The sequence below is a fragment of the Petromyzon marinus genome, chromosome 4 (assembly GCF_048934315.1).
Source record: "Petromyzon marinus isolate PM22_M1 ecotype Great Lakes invasive population chromosome 4, UKy_Petmar_22M1.pri1.0, whole genome shotgun sequence".
NCBI classification, from domain to species: Eukaryota; Metazoa; Chordata; class Hyperoartia; order Petromyzontiformes; family Petromyzontidae; genus Petromyzon; species Petromyzon marinus.
The window spans coordinates 25,842,163-25,864,052 of NC_133670.1; the positions used below are offsets into that span (position 1 = coordinate 25,842,163).

A 21,890-nucleotide genomic window follows, 5' to 3' on the forward strand; every position below is an offset into this window, starting at 1 on the left:
ATGTTTTCGCTCCGGATGACGCTGCAAAGTATTATTCTGTATTTTGATTTAGCGTGCTGATCTTAAAGGTGCATTGAAAATTTTGATACTCCGACTGATGCTTCTATTGTTGTGCAGTAACTCATGCAGCCAGCTATGGCTCTAGGATTTGGTTTTACATGTTATTTATGTAGTTAAATGTAAAAATTCGGTCACAGTACCTGTAATCACAGTTACGTTGCAATTATGGCTTTATTTTTTGGTGATTTCGAAAACGTTTTTGGTTTGCACATGTTTGTTTTGTTGTAGTACGGAGTTAGACTGATGGCCTTAATCTAAGTTTTCTTGTGGTTGTTGTTGTTTGACTTGCATCCCACTGGGATTTTTAGCACACAGCGTTGGTGTACGGTGCTTTTTTCAGGAATATTTTGCTGTTTTTTCCATGGATTTTCTGTTTGCACAGTCACATAGTCACTTTAAGATGTTTTTCTTGTTCGTGTTTTTGTTTTTTTTGTTTGTTGTGGTTGCACCCGATTCAAGAGCCGAATGGCTCACAGGGCTATACCAAAATAAATAAACTGAAAACTGAATTGGCCACGTTCTCTTTACGTGACAACCCTTATTAGTTGGCTGTGTCGGGTGGTGGCGGGTTTAAACGACACATTTATATATTTACGCGATCTAACCCAAAAACCTCTTATGGATATTGGTCGCAAAAGCCTTCGTGTTGAACTTTACGTGACTTTACCGAAAGAACCAAGAATATGAATCCCTGCAGTCACGAAAGCTTTAAATGAAAAGTTTACAACTTTGTTTCGTTTTTTTTTGGATGGGGGCGTTAGCGAGCCATCAGTGAATTTCCTGACAAGTCACGGCAAATGTACTGAAACTTTGATCGCGCCGAGGAAGAAGGGCCATTGCCCGAAACGTCGACTTTCGTATATTTTGTTTTTGAATGCCACAAATTTGCCGCGAATGGCTCGCTGGTCGACAGCGAGAAATCTGGGAATCGCGTTACACCGCCGGCGTTACTACAGTCAGAATCTAATTATTAATACATCCGTTTGAATTTACTAAGGCATCGAAGTACAAGCGCACCGTGTACGCGACGATATAGTACGGTATATAGTTTGAAGTACAAACGCAGCTTAATGTACAAGTAGCGTGATGCAGTGTTAGTATTGAAGAGAAGGCGTAGAGTGTTAAGGCTGAGAGCGCAGGCGGGCGCCGTGGCCGCCTTAGCCCCGGGCCGCGCCTGCGCCCAGGACCCCGGAAAAAAGGCGCGAAATTCACGGCGGCGGAACGGTGGGAGGACGAGGACGAGGAGAAGGGTGAGTGAGTGAGAAGGGTGAGTGAGGAGAAGGGTGAGTGAGGAGAAGGGTGAGTGAGGAGAAGGGTGAGTGAGGAGAAGGGTGAGTGAGGAGAAGGGTGAGTAGGGTGAGTGAGGAGAAGGGTGAATGAGGAGAAGGGTGAGTAGGGCGAGTGAGGAGAAGGGTGAGTGAGGAGAAGGGTGAGTAGGGTGAGTGAGGAGAAGGGTGAATGAGGAGAAGGGTGAGTAGGGCGAGTGAGGAGAAGGGTGAGTGAGGAGAAGGGTGAGTAGGGCGAGTGAGGAGAAGGATGAGTGAGAGTGATGAGAAGGGTGAGTAGGGCGAGTGAGGAGAAGGGTGAGTGAGAAGTGTGAGTAGGGTGAGTGAGAGTGAGGAGAAGGATGAGTGAGGAGAAGGGTGAGTGAGGAGAAGGGTGAGTGAGGAGAAGGGCGAGTGAGGAGAAGGGTGAGTAGGGTGAGTGAGGAGAAGGGTGAGTGAGGAGAAGGGTGAGTAGGGCGAGTGAGGAGAAGGGTGAGTGAGGAGAAGGGTGAGTAGGGCGAGTGAGGAGAAGGGTGAGTGAGAAGTGTGAGTAGGGTGAGTGAGAGTGAGGAGAAGGATGAGTGAGGAGAAGGGTGAGTAGGGTGAGTAGGGTGAGTGAGGAGAAGGGTGAGTGAGGAGAAGGGCGAGTGAGGAGAAGGGTGAGTAGGGTGAGTGAGGAGAAGGGTGAGTGAGGAGAAGGGTGAGTGAGAAGGGTGAGTGAGGAGAAGGGTGAGTAGGGCGAGTGAGGAGTAGGGTGAGTGAGGAGAAGGGTGAGTGGGGAGGAGTGTGAGGAGAAGAGTGAGTGAGGAAAAGAGTGAGTGAGAGTGAGAAGGGTGAGTGAGAGTGAGGAGAAGGGTGAGTGGGGAGGAGTGTGAGAAGGGTGAGAGTGAGAAGTTATAGTAAGGAGAAGGGTGAGTAGTGAGAGTGAGGAGAAGGATGAGTGAGAGTAAGGAGAAGGGTGAGAGTGAGGAGAAGGATGAGTGAGAGTGATGAGAAGGGTGAGTTATAGAGTGAGGAGAAGGGTGAGTGGGGAGGAGTTATAGTAAGGAGAAGGGTGAGTAGGGTGAGTGATAGTGAGGAGGATGATTGAGTGTGAGAAGGGTGAGTGAGAGTGAGGAGAAGGGTGAGTGAGAAGTGTGAGTAGGGTGAGAGAGTGAGAAGGGTGAGTGAGAGTGGGGAGAAGGGTGAGTGAGAAGTGTGAGTTGGGTGAGTGAGAGTGAGGAGAAGGATGAGTAGGGAGAGTGAGGAGAAGGGTGAGTGAGAGTGAGGAGAAGGATGAGTGGGGAGGAGTGTGAGTAGGGTGAGTGAGAGTGAAAAGGGCGATTGAGTGAGGAGAAGTTATAGTAAGGAGGAGTGTGAGTAGGGTGAGTGAGCATGAGGAGACGGGTAAGTGAGAATGAGGAGAGGGGTGAGTGAGGAGAAGGGTGAATGAGAGTAAGGAGAAGGGAGGAGAAAGGCCAGTGCGTGTGTGGTGGTGTGGAGCAGGGTATATATTTGTGTGGTTACAAGCAAGGTGTGTTTATGCAGTGGTAAGAATCAGGATAAGTCTGTCGAGGTGAGAGTGTGTGTTGGTGAGGAGCAAGGTGAGTATGTAGGTGAGGAGCTAGGTGAGTGTGTGGAAGTGAACTTAGTTGAGTGGTCTGTGCGTGTGAACATGAGGGGCCTGATGGGCACACGCACTTCTCAGACGAGTGCGATAAGCTAATAAACATTCACTATTACATCATATTCTGCATGATATGTGCATGCATGTAGTGTTGTCACAGGATGTATATCTACAGATAGACAGCTTTTATTTATTTTTTGCTCGGCTCTATTTCATGAACGCCCGGCTACGGTACAGATGTTAGACAGCACAGATGTTAGTGACACCACACGTAGTGAGTTATATAGGTCTCAATAGATTTAAAGCTTTTGCGACTGCAAGGATCCATACTCTTTGGTTCTATTCGGTAAAGTCACGTAAAAAAACAATAAAAAATTCCCGACGTTTCTTGTGTTGTGGCCGAAACGTCGTGAATTTTTTTTATTTTTTGTTGTATTTTACGTGACTTTACCGAATAGAACCAAAGAGTAAGTACTGTACCTGTATATGTTTGACATGTTACAGGATTGGGGAACTGGTCAAAAACGGCACAAAAAAAAAACATGACTATTGTACATTGTTTTACGAACAAAAATAAAGAAACGAAATTTGTTTTAAATTAACGGTGTGGAACCTTGTCCTATTTAACGGAGGTGTTTCCCACTCAAAAGCTCGTACGTGTGTCACGCTTAACAACCCTGTGCATGCATAGCTGGAGAAGCCATCGAGAATGGCTGCGTCGAAGGGAAAGGCGAATGCTGGGAGGGCAACGACACCTGCCCGAGACACCTTCCTGCAGAGTCTCAAGGAGGAGTCGCCGTCACGGCTGCTGGAGATCGTAGAGCGACACGTGAGGGCTCTCGTCTCCTCTGCCAACATGTCACAAATGCCTGGCACCCACTATCTACGTACACTGCAGTATATTCGTACGGTTTGCTTGTTGCCAGAAAGTCAATGGAACGCGGGGACGTTGTGATGTCACAGCACACAGAAGAAAAAAAACGATGGTTACAGTTAGGTTTTTATTTAAGGATGATGCGAACAGAACACGCTTTTTGTGTGTAACGTGAATATTGTAAGTTTATATTTAGCATATATATAAAAAACATCCATTTGTAAGGCGTATTCCTTTTGCAAGATTCCTATGTGCCCCATGTATCGAAAGCAGGATATAAACAGAACCAGGGTAAACACCCAGAACTAAGGGGTAAAGGTCAATTTAAGATGTGATTTTTCAAGACAGACTTACATCTATATATAACGACTCTGTCTCATTGCCAATGGCAAAGCTTTCCATAGTCTGGGAGCTGCACTGGTAAAAGCCCAATCACTTAGAAGAAGGCGATTTGAAGATCTCAGGGACCTCATTGGAGTGTAAACACGGATCCATTCTTGCAAATATTGTGGGTCTAACCCACTGAGATTATGTCAGCAGCAGGGTCTTTTCATCCACTTGATACTTGACTGGTAGCCAGTGTAAACACAAGAGAGCAGGTGTGCAATGTGCTCGCGAAATGGTGTGCGCGTACGGACTCTAGCAGCAGCATTCTGAAGAAGCTGGAGTCTACCCAGCACCTTACTTGGAATCCTGAACACGAATACATGCATCAATTCAGTGAAATGTTACAATTTTACCTTGATATTCGATATTATTTCATATTGTGGTAAATATGCCTCTAGTGACTGGTTTCATGTGATCTGTGCATTCTTAAACATACAATAATGATTGCACAAATGATGTTGTACATATACCATTAGCGTTAGAATTCGTTTCAGTCTAGTCAATACATCGTTACTTGCCCAGTGAATGCAGCGGAACAGTTAAATGTCATATATTCACGGTGTTTCTTGTAGAAAAGTCGCACAGACCCATTCAACTTGAAGGAAGTGCTGGAGGAGTTGCCGCTGCGCTCTCTGAAGGATGCACTTGAGAGTATCGGCAAGATACTCACTGAGAGCCTGCTGCGTTGCCCCGCCGAGCAATGGAACGTAGACCCACCGCAACACGAGGACATGGAGACAGTTGCCACGGGCTCGGTACTATACGTCTAAATTCTGTCCTTTTACTCTGTCATGGTACATTTTAATGTGATTCATCGAATGCCTATCAACCAAATAGCTCAGTTTGATTGTAAACAGAAAATTACACACATTGGTGGTCTGGCTGAGATCATTAAGGCTTCTTATACTTGCAAACCTTATTTTATCTTGGGCCTGAACCAAGAATCTCAGCTTTGCTCGCTCATTGTTTTGGCAGTTATACTGCATCAGCCTATGAGCTATCAGACAATTTAAAATTTTGTATTAGTCTGATTTACCTGTATTAATATACCCAAAACATTTAATTTAATTATAGTTGCATGTTATTTATTCTGAGTACTGTAGATAAAAAAAAACACGTTTTAAAGAGTGTGAATGATTGTGGTAAGCATGCAAAGACATGAAAAAAAATGCAACTGGTTTTATACACGTTCACTATAAATACTATGTGATATATTAACTTTGACAATGGATGTCACTTGTTATTTTAATGTTGATGTTAGGGGTTGTGTGGTTAAGATGTGACACCTGCTCCCATCATGTGTTTGCATCCAGGAGTCAACTGTAGCTGTTGTGACGGCTGTAGCCACGGTGCTATCTGTCGCTGTGAAAACTGTCAGTGCAGAGGTGATAGAAGACATTTTGGAGTCGGCTATCATCCTACATGGTAAAGAGGCAGGGTGACGTCTATGAATAATTGATTCAAATTGATAAATTATTGACTATATCTGTTTCCACGACTTCTCAGTTTTTTTTATAATTGGAAAGAGTAAAAGTTCGTGAGTATGTATAGTAGGAGAACTAGACCAAAAAGTTCATAAGTATCTGCTGAAAATCTCATTCAAGATACATAAAGTAGTTATTTTCCACATTTCTCTGACTTGCATAATTTATAACAGTTCATTGTTTAGAGCTGCATATCACAATGAACACTATTGCAGTATGTTCATCTCATAAATATCTGCAAAATAAAATACTTCTTGATGTTGCACTTGGAAATGGTATGCATGCACACTGGATGATATATTGATTTCAAGTACTGTATAGGGTAGATTACCGAAATATTGACTTTAAGATATAAAACACCTTTTATGTTATGACCAAAATTAGAGTACATAACAATAGTTTATTAAAAAATTTAATCTACAAATTATTGTTATGCTGAATATACAGGGTGGCCCATAGGTCAAGACTGAATGGGTTATCTTATTTGAACAATTTTCAAACTGAATTCCATTAACATTAATGTATACATTAATTCTCTGTAGAAGTTATTTTTGGACTTTTTTTAGATTTACGTGTAATCTTTGACCGTTCCTAAATTACGTTTTGTCTAAATTCATTCAGGGTTCTTGGTCTAATTTTGTAAACAACGGGATCGTGGTGAGGCCACAGGAAGAATACAAATAAAGTGAGGGAAAAAAGTATTTGATCCCCTGCTCATTTTGTACGTTTGCCCACTGACAAAGAAATGATGAGTCTATAATTTTAATGGTAGGTTTATTTGAACAGTGAGAGACAGAATAACAACAAAATCCAGAAAAACGCATGTCAAAAATGTTATAAATTGATTTGCATTTTAATGAGGGAAATAAGTATTTGACCCCTCTGCAAAACATGACTTAGTACTCATAAAGGTTTTTGGGTTAGATTGCGTTATTTATAAATGTGTCGTAACCCTCCACCACCCGACACGGCAAATCAGCAAAAAAAGTGTCACGTTGACAAAAGACAAATAATTCACTACTTTAGCCCACCGGTGTGTTGTGAATCCACAACAAGTGATTCACTCTTCAACACACCGGTGGGCTAAAGTAGGCTCTAAGAAAAGCTGTCTCGGGTGTGGACCAATCAAATTCAAGGACAGTGCATATTATTATCAGAGTTGTCTTTTTTGTTTGCATTTTGACTGCTTGTGTTGTGGTCATTGCAAACATGATGCCTTGAATAAAGGTGTCAGTTTTTGTGCCAGTTAAAAGGGTAAAACCTATTCCTATGAATTATTTGTCTTTTGTCAACGTGACACTTTTTTTGCTGATTGGCCGTGTCGGGTGGTGGAGGGTTACGACACATTTATAAATAACGCAATCTAACCCAAAAACCTTTATCATGAATAATATTGGTCGCGAAAGCCTACGTGTTAAAATGACTTAGTACTTTGTGGCAAAACCCTTGTTGGCACTCACAGAGGTCAGACGTTTCTTGTCGTTGGCCACCAGGTTTGCACACATCTCAGGAGGGATTTTGTCCCACTCCTCTTTACAGATCTTCTCCAAGTCATTAAGGTTTTGAAGCTGACGTTTGGCAACTCGAACCTTCAGCTCCACAGATTTTCTATGGGATTAAGGTCTGGAGACTGGCTAGGCCACTCCAGGACCTTAATGTGCTTCTTCTTTAGCCACTCCCTTGTTGCCTTGGCCGTGTGTTTTGTGTCATTTTCATGCTGGAATACCCAACCACGACCCATTTTCAATGCCCTAGCTGAGGGAAGGAGGTTCTCACCCAAGATTTGACGGTATATGGCCCCGTCCATCGTCCCTTTGATGCGGTGAAGTTGTCCTGTCCCCTTAGAAAAACACTCCCGTCGCATAATGTTTCCCCCTCCATGTTTGACGGTGGGGATGGTGTTCTTGGAATCATAGGCAGCATTCCTCCTCCTCCAAACACGGCGAGTTAAGTTGATGCCAAAGAGCTCCATTTTGGTCTCATCTGACCACAACAATTTCACCAAGTTGTCCTCTGAATCATTCAGATGTTCATTGGCAAACTTCAGACGGGCATGTATATGTGCTTTCTTGAGCAGGGGGACCTTGCGGGCGCTGCAGGATTTCAGTCCTTCACGGCGTAGTGTGTTACCAATTGTTTTCTTGGTGACTATGGTCCCAGCTGCCTTGAGATCATTGACAAGATCCTCCCGTGTAGTTCTGGGCTGATTCCTCACCGTTCTCATGATCATTGCAACTCCACGAGGTGAGATCTTGCATGGAGCCCCAGGCCGAGGGAGATTGACAGTTCTTTTGTGTTTCTTCCATTTGCGAATAATCGCACCAACTGTTGTCACCTTCTCACCAAGCTGCTTGGCAATGGTCTTGTAGCCCATTCCAGCCTTGTGTAGGTCTACAATCTTGTTTTTGACATCCTTGGAGATCTCTTTGGTCTTGGCCATGGTGGAGAGTTTGGAATCTGATTGATTGATTGTTTCTGTGGACAGGTGTCTTTTATACAGGTAACAAGCTGAGATTAGGAGCACTCCCTTTAAGAGTGTGCTCCTAATCTCAGCTCGTTACCTGTATAAAAGACACCTGGGAGCCAGAAATCTTTCTGATTGAAAGGGGGTCAAATACTTATTTCCCTCATTAAAATGCAAATCAATTTATAACATTTTTGACATGCGTTTTTCTGGATTTTGTTGTTGTTATTCTATCTCTCACTGTTCAAATACACCTACCATTAAAATTATAGACTCATAATTTCTTTGTCAGTGGGCAAACATACAAAATCAGCAGGGGATCAAATTATTTTTTCCCTCACTGTATTAATAATGATAATAGATAAATATTAACTTAAAGAATAAACTATTTATATATTTTAATGCCAGTGCTAAAATAAATGAAATAACACTTTGTCCAGACTTTTATGTCACCCTGTATAAAAAATGCATTCCAGGTGGTTACAGCAGTCAACAATACAAGATATGTATGTTCCTGTGGTGATAATTAGTTCCAATCTACTCTACCGTTTTTCTCACCCTGTTGACAGCCCTGTTGCCACTTTTCACCGAGTCTCACCCTAACCTAAGAGACACAGTCATACACATGTGCGAGTCTTGGTGGGAGAGAGACCTACGTGGGAAAGAGGAGCTTGGAAAGAATATGATCCTCACAATTCTGCGGTACAATTTAATACAGCAGAGCAAAGCCTTGGTATGTAGCAATGCCTTATATTGAAATTTATAATTTGTTGTTTTTCATGACAGTGACTTTCATTCTTGTGATTTTTTTACTGAAATCAGTGCATTTCTAAGGACTATTATTTAGCTGTGAATGTAATGATACATCGCTTAAAATCGATTATTAAACTCACAGTATGCATAAAATTGTCCATATTGCAATCAACAATGTATGTGAATCGTATGCAAACTATGTGGTAATGTTACATTGAAGCTAATGGAGCGAACAAAACAGTACAAACAAGAAATAATGCAAATGAGATTATGAAACTCAAATAGTTGAATAAAAAAAACACTTAAGTCATTATAGAAACAGTTTCTGTGGGGGTACATTGTTGCACATCTACATTTAGTTTTTGTCACGATAATATGAAGTATTTGTGTGTACCTTTAACACATGGTTGCTTATGTTGATGTAGCTACACAGCCATTGTATTATAAATTGTGAAGTGGGACGTGGTGCTTGCAAGCCAGATAAAATGTGCCCACGCTGAAACTGTTCTAATGCAGGGTGCAGGGATGAAGCGGTTGTGGAGCCTGCGTGAGAGCTTCCGGCTGTTTGACTTCCTGGGCAACCCACCCGAGACTGAGGAGTTGAAGGAGCTGCTGCTGCAGGGATGCATAGTGACAAATATCTACCTGAAAACCGAGGAGGTGACAGCAGCTGACTCAAAGGCAGCAGCATCAAAGTGGTGTTCTCGTACCGTTCTTTGAAAAACCTAAGCGGAGACAGTTTAAGGACTAAATGTAAAACAAGCGAGCATTAAAGCAATGTGTTGTTACTTTTACTGGATATTTATATTGGTCATTTACAGAATCTTTGTGTATGCTGTTCAGCAATATCTATTGAAATAAATGTCTTCTTTGGTTCTTTCGGTAAAGTCACGTAGAATGAGAATAAAATAATAAAATAAAACAATAAAATTCTCACGACGTTTCGTGAGAATTTTATAAATGTCTTGGATGAATCTTGCTGTGATTTGAATAATTGTCTGATTGCGTGTATTTACGTTTTTCAGAGTCGGCGATTCTTGTCCTTCCTTTTCAGTTTAAATGTGGATTTTATCAAGACTATTCATGCCGTTCTTAAGAAGCATCTTCTTTCTTTGACTAAGTGAGGCCATTTGTCTTTGTGCATTTCTGTATACTTGCAGATGTTTGCTTCGATGCTAACTTATATTTTTATTTCCAATAAGCATATCTTTTGGTTATTGATTACATGGCAAATCCTAATATGCTACAATTGTTTACGTTTTTACAATTAATAATGTCCTGGTCGTTTTGACATTTGGTAAATATACCCGCACATTTAAAAAATTTCCAATACTATTTCTTAAACATTACTGGTGGATTTACTTATTTGCTGCAGAAATGACATGCTTTCCTCTGCTTGTCTGCCAGATTAGTCCTCAAAGTTGAACTTCATAAAATTAAGTGTAAAACTAATATGAAGGTTTTTTATATATAGTGTATCTGGTGAACATGTTTGTATAATGAAACTTACAGAAAACTTGGTTTTATCGTTGATAGTTCAAAATTTAAACTCAGGCACGCTGGCAAGCATGAATAGTCCTTTTTTCATCACTTTCACATTGACACAGCCTCATCACCCTCTAAAGTAAATGTATTGAATACCCAGTCAGAACTATTTTTTAAATATAATGTTTACATATATTTGGCTGGTTATGTGATGTCTCCCACAGGGTGCAAGTGGGCTACTATGCTGACATTTATTTTCAAGCCTGGAAAAAGGCCACAGGCCCTTACCTGAAGGTCAGTGCTCAATTAATCAGAACACTTGTCAAAGAAAGCATGATTGCGTGAGAATATTCTGAGACTTATTTTCATATAGAGAATTAGAATACTAGTTTGCAAGAATAATTTCATAGGTGTAAATTCCCAATGGCTGCCTAATAATTGGTGCAAAAGCCAACGTTTACATTATTTGTGGTCATTGTTTCCAAACTGCCAAATAAATATAAAAGCCCAAAATATTTTGAGCAGAAGGCCATTGCTTGAATTCCTGGCTTGTAATATACTGTATAATTCAACTTACAATTAATTGTAAAGAGGAATTCATTTTAAAGCACCTGCCACACCTCAAAAGTCTGTCTTGAACAAAAGTTTTACAAATATTCTATGGTTCTTTCGGTAAAGTCACGTAGATAGAAAATATAATAACATAATAAAAATGAAAATAAACTGAATAAAAAATACTAAAAATATCACGACTTTTCAATTGCAACACAAGCAATCTTTATCTACGTCTGTCTTGAATAAAGGTTATGCAAATATTCTATGGTTCTTTCGGTAAAGTCATGTAGATAGAAAAAATAATAACAAAATAATAAAAATTAAAATAAAGTGAATAAAAAATAATAAAAATATGACATTTCGATTGCTACACAAGCAATCGTCTGTCTACGTGACTTTACCGAAAGAACCATAGAATATGAATTCCTGCAGTCACGAAAGTTTTAGGTTATACAAATGTTTATTACGTGGAGAAAAACACATGTCTGTCACCACATTTTGCAATGACAAATGGCCTATTTCAACTTTAAGGTCTTTATAAGTGCCATTTTATCATTGCAGATGATGGAGGAACACTGCATCCAGAACCTGATGGAGCATGGCGTGTACCTGCCTTACAGCTCTCCAATGAACTCCAAAGTGCGGCAGGTAAGAAAACTCTCCATATCTCCAACTGCAACACATGAGCCTTTTTAAGTGAAGTACCTACATATTCCAAGTTCCTGTGTGGTTATTTTATTTTCTTGGTTATTTCAGTAAAGTCACGTAGAAGGGAAACAATAAAATAATAAACATATGAAACAATAAAATTATCACGACGTTTCGACTGCAACACAAGCAATCATCATCAGGTGTGAAAACCACAACAAGAAAATTTGAAAAAAGTGGCGGTTATTTTTAACGTTAGCACCACGGAGAGCGATTTGACAGCTTGTTCAGATGGAAGAGTCCATCTATGTTCGGAAAAGAGGAGGGGGGAGACGAAAATAATGGATGTGGTCTGAAAGCCACTGTAAGCGTGAACAATCAATTAAGACCTGAAATGGTTTATCAAATCCTTCCAATCATTGCTAAGCAAGAATCCATCTTCTCGGTTGAAATTGTCTCTGTGTTTGTATATGTGGATAGCCTCATGAACGAATCTCTCGTGGTAGCCAGATGGCTTGCAAAGAACCTCTGTCTTGGAGAAGTCAATGTCATGTGAGCCTACTGAATTATAATAGTGATCTGCCAAGGCTGAGGTGTTGGTCCTACCGTGTTTTAGGTCTGCTTTGTGTTCACGAATGCGGTCCGAGACAAGTCGTTTGGTTTTTCCAATGTAACTACTACCACAGAGGCAATTTAGTTTGTAGACGCCAGGGTACTGTATGTCTGGAATCACATCTTTTACAGACGGAACCAGATCACGGATTTTATGTAATGTGTTGAATCGGACCTGGATCTTGTGTTTATTCAAGATTTTGGAGATCTTTTTTGTGATCCCCGCAATGTAGGGTAAAGTGATGGTTTTGAAAGGCTCCTCAAGAGGATCCTTCTTCATGGTTGGAGTGATAGCTTTGCGGATTGTGTAGTCGGAGCAACCATTAGCCTTAAGAGCTTGGTGTACGTGCTTGAGTTCACTGGCTATGTGTTCCTGGTCGGATATGCATTGGGCTCTATGGTGCAGAGTCTTGATGAGGGAATTCTTCTGGGATGGATGGTGGTGGGAATCCGGTTTCAGGTAAGCATCCGTATTGGTAGCTTTCCTGTAGACAGAGTGGCTCATTGAACCATCAGGTCTCTTTTTTATTTGGACATCCAAAAAAGGTAGCTTGCTGTCTTTTTCGACTTCCATGGTAAATCTGATGGCTGGCTGTATGTCATTGATGTGGTCGAAGAATTGGTCTAGAGCAGGCCGGCCATGTGGCCAGATGACAAAAGTGTCATCCACGTACCTCTTCCATAAGGTTGGGCGTAGAGTGGCAGTCTGGATGGCGTCAGTCTCAAATTTCTCCATGAAAATGTTGGCTACAACTGGAGATAGGGGGGAGCCCATTGGGGTGCTCTCAGTTTGTTTGTAGAAAGTTCCATTCCAAGTGAAGTATGTATTGGTTAAGCAGTGTCTCACCACTGCTTAACCAATGAATTCCTGCAGTCACGGAAGCTTTAAATCACACAGTTTATATTAACAGAAATTGAACTAAATGACCTTCTAAACCTTGGGAGAGCCCACTGAGACATTGTTTCTTTTGAATGAGAGGTAAGTGTATACAAGAAAATAACCATTGTTATCTCCATATATATAAGGCAAAGTTGTGAATGTGTGTCTGCTCAAAATGTTTAGCGTACTGCCCGACATGCAACAAACTGGAAATTTGCCATGTGGGTACTTTCCAGACTGTACACCATGCAAAAATTATAAAAATACACTTTTGTTCTTTTTTAGGGGGGGGAGCTCAATAATGCGTATTTTTTTGCACGGCAAGTGAGCTGTGACGTCAAATCTGTCACGTGACCCTCACATGTGGAAGCGGAACGCATTGTAGTGTAGCGGTTAGCGTGCCGCGCTACGAACCCGGCGACCCGAGTTCGATTCCCGCTCATGGCCACCACCGGTGACGATTATTTGAACCGGTCCTGGGCCTCCCCTAGGTCGACTCAGTCTCAAACGAGTAACTCGTGTGGTGTGTGAACATCACCACCTGGGGGGACAAAGGCGGCCGGGCGTGGTGAATCCAAGTCCCGGACGAAGCCGGGTAGTAAAGCTAGTATTGAATAATTTTATTCGGAGGTAATTTTTAGATGTGTCATGTTGGGCTATAACACCAATACACTACAGCCCACCCTCGTTGCAGGATTTTAAATGGACCTCGCTGACGTGCTATATTCTGCCTTTGTAATATATGCCTTTCTGCTGAATGAATGGAATATAACTATTGACGATTTAAACCCTAGCACATTGTCCGGTGTACTGAATACATGACTGCCTAGCCTTCTGTATGGAATGAATAATGTAATTTGTTAATAATGAGTTATCCCTATTCCAAATGGATGTTTTATGGGCAGGTTTAAAATCCACAGCATGGTGGAATGTAAAAAAATATATACATATGAACATGCGTATTCAATCACTGCAGTCAATAAGTTCTAGCTGGTGTATTGATATATATATTTGCGTTTGAATATTTGTATATTAAATATGTACACATGTTTGAAAAATGATTCATACTTATATTTGACATTTCAGATACATAACTATGAGTGGTTGTGTGAATACCAGTTACAGTTTTACAAGTTATTTAAAAGGTATTGACTTTATAGCACTTACCAGCTTAGTCCAGCAAGTGGCAGTATTATCACTGAACTGAATATATATCATTTTATTAGGATAAGGCTGATAAGCTGTGATTGTCTGAGTAGACGGTTAGATTGGTGGGCGCTGTTGACTTTAATAATATTTGAACTGATATAAATTACAATGAGTCACATACAGGTGGAAATGCTTTGCAGGCGATAACACAGTGCTGTGCTCGACTCATGATTGCCTCATTATATCTCAGATGTTGAGTTACTTCCACGCTCAGAAGGTCCGCCAGGGCGTTGACGAGATGCTGCACCGACTGTACGAGCCAATCCTGTGGAGGGCGCTAAAGGCAAGTATTGGCCCTTACTCCTTTTGCCAGCAGTACAGGCATCCTCGGGTCACGAAAGGGTTAGGGTCCCAAAAACTATCCGTAACCCGAATTTTCCGTATGTCGGAAACAACAATTTTCCCTGAAAAACAAGATAAAATTCCATAGCCGGAAATAGTTGTGCCTCCCCTACCCAATTACTAGTTCAATTTCTCTCATTACTGTTTCGCGCTGTCGTCCGTTTTTCTATCGCTACCTGTATCGTATATCGCTGTACATACGCTCTGCACTTCCTATGATTCTAGATTTTAAGCTTTCGTGACTGCAAGGATCCATACTCTTTGGTTCTATTGGGTAAAGTCACTTAGGTTTTTTTGTTTTATTTTTTTACCTACGTGACTTTACCGAATAGAACCAAAGAGTATACTTCCTATGATTGTTTCATTTAATCGAATATCTACTCTAACTAATGGGACAATTGTTTATGAATGCCACAAACATTTTAATATTAATTGTTAACAGAAAGCAGTCACTTCCGAATGTTCGTTTACCATGCATTAGGCAGGCCTAGACTTCCCCGATCGCTGTTGGCTGAGACCATAAGCAATCGAAGTGTAATTGTGTTAAATAAAGTACATGCAGTAAATAACTCATGGAATAAACTTAAAATAAAGAAATGTAGCAATAGAAACATGGAAAAAGAAGAGTTTTAAGCATAGAAAACAAACAATTACGTGATACTACGAAAATAAAAGCTTGGGCTCGGTGAAGTCAGCGTTTTAGTGGAGCGAGGCGTAAGGCGGCCCGGTAAAGTACTAAAGAAAGGTTTTTTGGAGCATGTTACTCGGACACATGGTCACTAGTCCATGGCAAGGTAAGGTAAAAACAACGAGCCTACCTTTACCCGACCTTTTACCTTACCACTACAATCACTCTACCCTTACCTTTTACCATTTAGCAAGGTAAGGTAAAAGTTTAAAAGCAACGAGCCTACCTTTACCCTACCTTTTACCCTTAATCCATACAAATTACCTGATTACAGGGTAATTACCGGGGTACTACATATGAAAAAGGTTTATAACAGGTAAATGCGAGGTAGAGCGCTTTATTCGTATAGAATACTCTCAAATTGGGTGTTGAGGCTGTCGACGACACCGTCCTCCATAACCTCCTCGTCCTATTTGTCTTGGTCAATGACAATCTCATCAACAACCTGATCAAGTTCGTCATTGCCATCGTCCTCGGACGAACGACGATCCTGCGCTCCTCCGGCCCGGTTAGACGGGACCTTCAGGCAGCCGGCTGCGATCCAAGAGCCCAAGCACATGGACTGGATGAAGAGCGTCGACGACAGCGACTGGCGAATGCATGCGAGCTCCCGCCCTGCTCCACTATCCGCGCGTTCGCAGGGAGTTTACGTCGCCGGCGCTCCCAAGTAGCCGCAGGCCATCTTGTAGTGGGCGGGAGCAGCTCTTTGCGGGGAGACCACCACTGCATTATGTTAATGAAAGGCGCTGGCAGTCGTGACGCCCATGCTCAGAAAACTATCGACTTCATCGCCATCGTCGATGGAGCTGCCGACATTGCTGAATAGGGTGCTGAACAGCGACCCCTCCTCCATATGGGCAGCGACTGCCGTCGGCGGGATCGGGACCATGTCTGAGTAGCGATGCTGCAGGACAGAGCGGATCGTGGCCTTTAGTGTAGCCAGCTCGTCTTGGTCTGTCGTTTTCGGCAGCTGTAGATTCAAGTAGGATGCCACAATGGCGGGTTTCTGAACCAGAAAGTCACGGTACCACACCGGCTCGGCCTTCATCCCCGTCGCGGTCAAGGACTCATCGATCGCTCTAAGAGCGGCTTCGATCACAATGACGGATCAGGTGCTCTATCGTCACCGGCACGAGATCCAATGTCTTCTTGCGGTCCGCCGACAACGAGGTCATGACCTGGCACAGCAATCGCAGGAATGCTGTCACGCCCTCGATGTCTGGCCACTGCAGTTCAGGGAAAGCACCGACGCCGATCACATCCTGGAAGCGCGCCATGATAATGTCCAATGGGACACGCTTCTTGATAGCGTCATCGCCTTTGTCAAACATCGAATTACACCTGGTCGGCGAGTCCTGGTACGTCGGCTCCTTGCTGGTGAGCTTGGCGATCCTGGCCTCGCGGCGGTACGAATGCCGGACGACCTTGCTGCGCCTGATATTGACGAGCGCCTCGTGGACTTCATCAGTTTGAGAACTTGGACGACGCCGACCTGGACCGAATGATCTGCGCAGCGAATATGGTGGCAAGCCCGCAACTGCTCATATCTGGCGTCCGCGCTGACCATGGCGAACAACGTCTTGACAGCACTGATCGCATCGGAGCCATTGTCGCTGGTGACAGCGAGCAGCTTGGTCGAGACATTGTGCCCGAGGCTTTGGAGGTGCTCAAACAGAGTGGTGCCAATGTGCTTGCCGACACCCCTTCCAGTCTGCACATCGAGGATCGTCAGCAGCATGGATTTCGACGCACCAGGTTTAGTGTCGATCCAGTGCACCGTGACCATCGAAAATCCCTTCAGGTTAAGGTTCGACCACCCGTCGATGGTGAGCGAGATGGCGACATCGAGGTTGGAGAAGAATGTCCCGACGATGGACAGCATGGTGGCGTGAAGCTCGACAATCCTGCGAATGATGGTGCTGGTCGACGGGCCCTCGTATCCCTGCATCAATGTGTGGACCAAGGTCTTGAACTTGTTGCTTCCGGCGGCTCGCAAAGAGATTGCACCTTGGATAACAAAATAAAGCACTGCGTTCTCAAACTTTACCAGGAGGCGATCCGGGATTGCTGGCCGACTCAGCGTTTGCTGCATTAGGCGACTCGCCGACGCCCTGACCCCGCTGCCTGGGGCGAGCACGTTGTGCTTCTTGAGGTGGGCTTTCCACCCCGACGCGTTCGTTTGGGAGGTAAACCACTTGCAGCAGTGCACGCACTGCCGCTTTCCTTGCTGCACACGGGGATCACCCTCCATACAATCGTCCGTGTGCTCCCACGGGAACGCATGCCACTGCCTATTTCGATTACTGTTCGCAACGACCCCGGAAATGCCGTTGCTGGCATCCTCGACCTCATCCTCTACCTCAAGAACGTGGTCCGTCTCCATCTGGTCCCACATCGATGATTACAATTTCAAATGGAGGCCACAGACTTCGCCACGGAGCTATTAGCGAGCGGTAAACAGGGTATATTTACTGGGTAATATTTTGTGCTACCTTTACCCTACCAGGTAATTCTTTCGTGCTACCTTTACCCTACCCTTTACCTTACCCCTTGGCATGGTCGACACCTTTACCCTTTTACCCGGTAAAAAGGGTAAATTACCTTACCTTGCCGAGGCCTAATGCTCACTCCTATGTACATCATATTTGACGTATTATTGTAAATCGGTAAATATCAGACTGGTGAACTGGAAGTAAATAAATCTGTGCATTATTTGCTAATTGTTGCGCTTGCATCTTAAGCAGGCCAGTTTCAAATATGGGTTATAAATGTCATTCCTCTTGTTCAAATATTTAAATGTTTAGTCAGTAGTGTGATTATCTGAGTGCGTTGAGCCTGTCATAGGAAACAGTTCATTCCACATTTTGTAACACATTTAATCCAAAAGTGTTAATTCTTTAAAAATACATTATGATTGCTTCACAAGTGTTTATGCACATTTAACAATCGCACCGAAAAGTTGCTTCAACAATGTGAATTTCCCCTCTTTTCTCATACAAGCAATTACTCTTCAAACAGGTTTAACTGAATTGGAACTGTACTATTACATCATGAAATTTTGTCCTATTTTACAAAAGAAACTGGTTCCAGAAGATATTCTCCCCATGTAGTGCTCATGCTGAGGGTGTTTGCCTTTGTTTCAGGCCAGCAATAGCGAGGTACGGGCCAACGCCACCCTGCTGTTCACGGACGCTTTCCCACTGCAGGACCCTGCATTTGGGAGGGAGGAGGCAGATGCGAATCTGCAGAGGCAGTTTGAGGAGCTCTTTGTGAGTGTCATGTACATCGATCAATGCTTTTTTTGTTGGTAGAGTTGGGGATATTTACCACTATATACCGATTGTGCTTGCAGTGCCATGTAGATAGTGAGAGCTGCTCCATTCATTAGCCTTTTCACACACTGGGATGATAGTCTCAACAAGGAACAGCCTCATGAAGGCATTGGTTAGCTCTTGGACACTTTTACATGTCTCTTACCATTGATGGAGTAGTTGAGCCGGGCAGATGAATATGTGGGCTCTCACCCGTTGGGTGATTTTTTTCTTCTACGAAAGGAACTTTTGACTGACACTGTTAGATTCGCCGTACATGTGAGCCAGTTAACCACGAGCGGTGACCTGGGCCTTGAACTCAGAATCTCAGAGGAGATGGCCGAGTGTCTCAACGTTGGCAATCGGATTTCTAAGCCATTCGTTTGCAATACACATTCATCATTGCCGACAGTGACAGATAATGAGCAAACTACAGATTTTTGCTGTGTGAAATGTTTTAGGTGAAGAATAAGTAAAAAATATATATTTAGCGTTATTATATTATTTATATTTTCAGAATCTTTATTTAGACTGGAAGAATCTGATTTTACACTAAATTAAAGCCTATTTAATATAAAAGTAAAGCATGTTTTTTCATAAATATTGTATGCGCATTGCATGACGGTACAATTTGAACTTAATAACTTTCATGTATGGGAATGTATGTATGTACTGTCTGGACATGTTATTAAATAGTACTGTATATTAAAGCAGTCTTGAAATGGACTGTACTCTTTACTGCAATGCAACACTTTTGAGTATGGTCACATAAATACATACCCACTAATAAACACACGGTAGTTTAATCAAGCTGAATACGCTTGTTGGCAAGCAGTTGCCATTTTCATTGCATTGATATTGATTACAGGTGATTTATCTGACTAGAAACCTGGCACACTGAGCTGCTTTTACCAGCAATATTTAGGTAATATTAATTCCTGCATACAGATCATCTGGTCAGTAGAGTTAATGTCTTCTCCAAGAGCAAGCTGTTTGATTGGTACTTGTATTTGCTCACAATATGCTATAGTACAACACTAAATTGATATAAATAGGCCCTTGAACATGCAAACCTTTAATATGAAGCACAGATTCCTCGCTTGCCTTCCTGATATTGTGTTGGAATGAAAAAAAATGTCGAATTCAGTATGTTAATGCTGTATTGCAGAGACGACAGCGATGTTTGATGACTGTAAAGTAGCAGCGAATGTCTGACCATGATCTTGTACCATATAAATTGCAACTCTATTGAACAGACTGAACTATAGGTTATGCAGTGTGATTGTACGTACTGTATATTTTTCTCTCACCAAACCCCTTGTGTTTGCTTGTGCGTGCGTACACGCGCAGCGTGTGTTGGATGACCCGTGCCCTCGAGTGCGCTCAAGCGCGGTGCTAGGAGTGTGCCGCCTAACCTCGCGCTACTGGGAGATGATCCCCGGACGCCCGCTCTCCGAGCTGCTCACAAAGCTTGTCTCCAGCCTCGCATTCGATGCCTCCTCGGCTGATGTGCGCTGTGCCGTCTACAAGGTCCCCATCTCCATCATGATTGTCATCATCACTACCACTACCACCACCATATACATTGTTTAAGGAAGGTGATGATCTGACTCTGGTTAATCATTTTTTTTTTATCCAGGAAAGAATGTTATGTATTTGTCTAGTAAAGCCTCACTGAATCTCAGGATTAATTCCATTAATGAGTGTTTTTCACCGGCGTACCCGAGGAAAATATTACATGTATGAGGGGATAACACTTAAAGCTCCACACAGATGGTTAATAATTTATTTTGTTCTGCTTTCCTGGATATCTCACAACCCAGCAGGTTTTGGAGTCCCACAAATCTCTGTGTACTTGTGCCGTAAGTGTGGACATTAATTTTACTATGGTAACAGGGACAGCATAAAAACACTGTGCTCGTCCATTGGACCCTCTCTACAAGCAGTTGAAAGTTTCATTCCTATTTTAGCCCAGGAATTTCTGCATGGGATTAGAAAAACAATGCCATCTGATAAAAAGTGCACCCTAAATATTTTACAACCTCATTTGCAATAAGATCATTGTGGGACCCTGTCTTTGCCCATATCCCCAATTGTGAATCCTACTCAAAATTTAATATGAATAAATAATACATTTATATTTCCTCAAATCTCCCTTGCAAAATATGTTTTCAGTGAGGTTCCAATGTTGAACCAATTTTGCAATGTCTTTTTTACATAATGTATATAAATGTCCTTACACACTGGCATTATATTTGCATGGTGCGGGTGATTGTTACTTGTGTGACTGAAAGGAATATCGTCACCTTGATTTTTGAGGGTTGTGGCAGGTAATGGTCTTCGCTGTAGCATATTCCATTCAAAAATAAAATCGTTCAGTTGTGTTGTTTTATAATTGTTAATTAGACAAACACTGTCTATTATGTAACCACAACAGCTGCAGTTCTGTCACAGTAACATTTCTTTCCAGTGGTCTGCAGGGAACACTAACCATGCCTGTCAAGTGTCCATGCTTAAATAACCCAGGAACTCCTTAGCAAGAGTGTTTAGTTATTTTCTGATGATGGTAACCACATTTAAACAAATATTTGTTTTTGTAATGTGTACACAAAGGCAACATATCCTATTTACTACCTTGTAAACATGTAACAAGCTTAGGGTGACAAAACTAAGAAATTGAATTCAGATTTTGTTGTGTAAGTGTTATGTGTTTAATGTTAAAGAACTGCCTTTGACAGAAAGCTCATTACATCTTCCTCGGCCACTTGGTCTTAAGCATACTGGCCAAGTAAATAATGTGCATGTGATAGGTGCCACGAATGAGTCAGAGGTACAGGTAATCCAAATATCACCAGCCTCTATCTACACATACCTCAAGATTTACCAGCATTATTTCAGACATTTGAGGCCATAAAGGCCTTGTTTGTGTCACCACACAAAGCAGGATAGATCCATAAATTCACATTTCTTGTGTTTTTATGGCTTCATTTGTGCTTGTGTGTGTGAGATTGCCTATATGGGTGTATGCACATGTATTTGGGGATGAGTCGTGTTCATCACGCTATGCTAGTAAACACGGTGTGATACCTATACGTGTATATGAATAGCAGTTGGAATGTTACGTGGTCTGTGTCAAGAATTACTCATAATAGTTACAGCCGGGAGACAGTCAGCCAAATGTAGTGCTTACCTCTTCACTGATTCATGTTTTTATGTCTGCGAATAGCAATTGTTTCGTCAGTCATTATTTTATGTTTGTGGGTGCAT

The 21,890-nt window shown here is 42.3% G+C and overlaps 1 protein-coding gene across 4 annotated transcripts in view; it reads left to right on the forward strand.

Annotated features, from left to right (window-relative positions):
* The first annotated feature begins 795 nt into the window (after positions 1–795).
* The window catches only part of NCAPG2 (non-SMC condensin II complex subunit G2), a 39,732-nt gene continuing 18,637 nt past the window's right edge, over positions 796–21,890 (forward strand). Inside the window, exons 1-12 of one of the 4 annotated variants that reach the window (XR_012933877.1) lie at positions 796–1,310; positions 3,623–3,760; positions 4,765–4,947; positions 5,506–5,617; positions 8,710–8,873; positions 9,410–9,553; positions 9,919–10,013; positions 10,603–10,672; positions 11,495–11,581; positions 14,473–14,565; positions 18,456–18,581; positions 19,974–20,153. Coding sequence is in view for 3 of the 4 variants with exons in the window: in XM_076060339.1 (XP_075916454.1) it covers positions 3,641–3,760; positions 4,765–4,947; positions 5,506–5,617; positions 8,710–8,873; positions 9,410–9,553; positions 9,919–10,013; positions 10,603–10,672; positions 11,495–11,581; positions 14,473–14,565; positions 18,456–18,581; positions 19,974–20,153 (1,374 nt within the window). In the remaining variant the exon portion in view is untranslated. Of the gene's footprint in view, positions 1,328–3,622; positions 3,761–4,764; positions 4,948–5,505; positions 5,618–8,709; positions 8,874–9,409; positions 9,554–9,918; positions 10,014–10,602; positions 10,673–11,494; positions 11,582–14,472; positions 14,566–18,455; positions 18,582–19,973; positions 20,154–21,890 lie in introns of all 4 variants that reach the window. The other 3 variants (XM_076060339.1, XM_076060346.1, XM_076060336.1) reach the window with 3 other exon arrangements.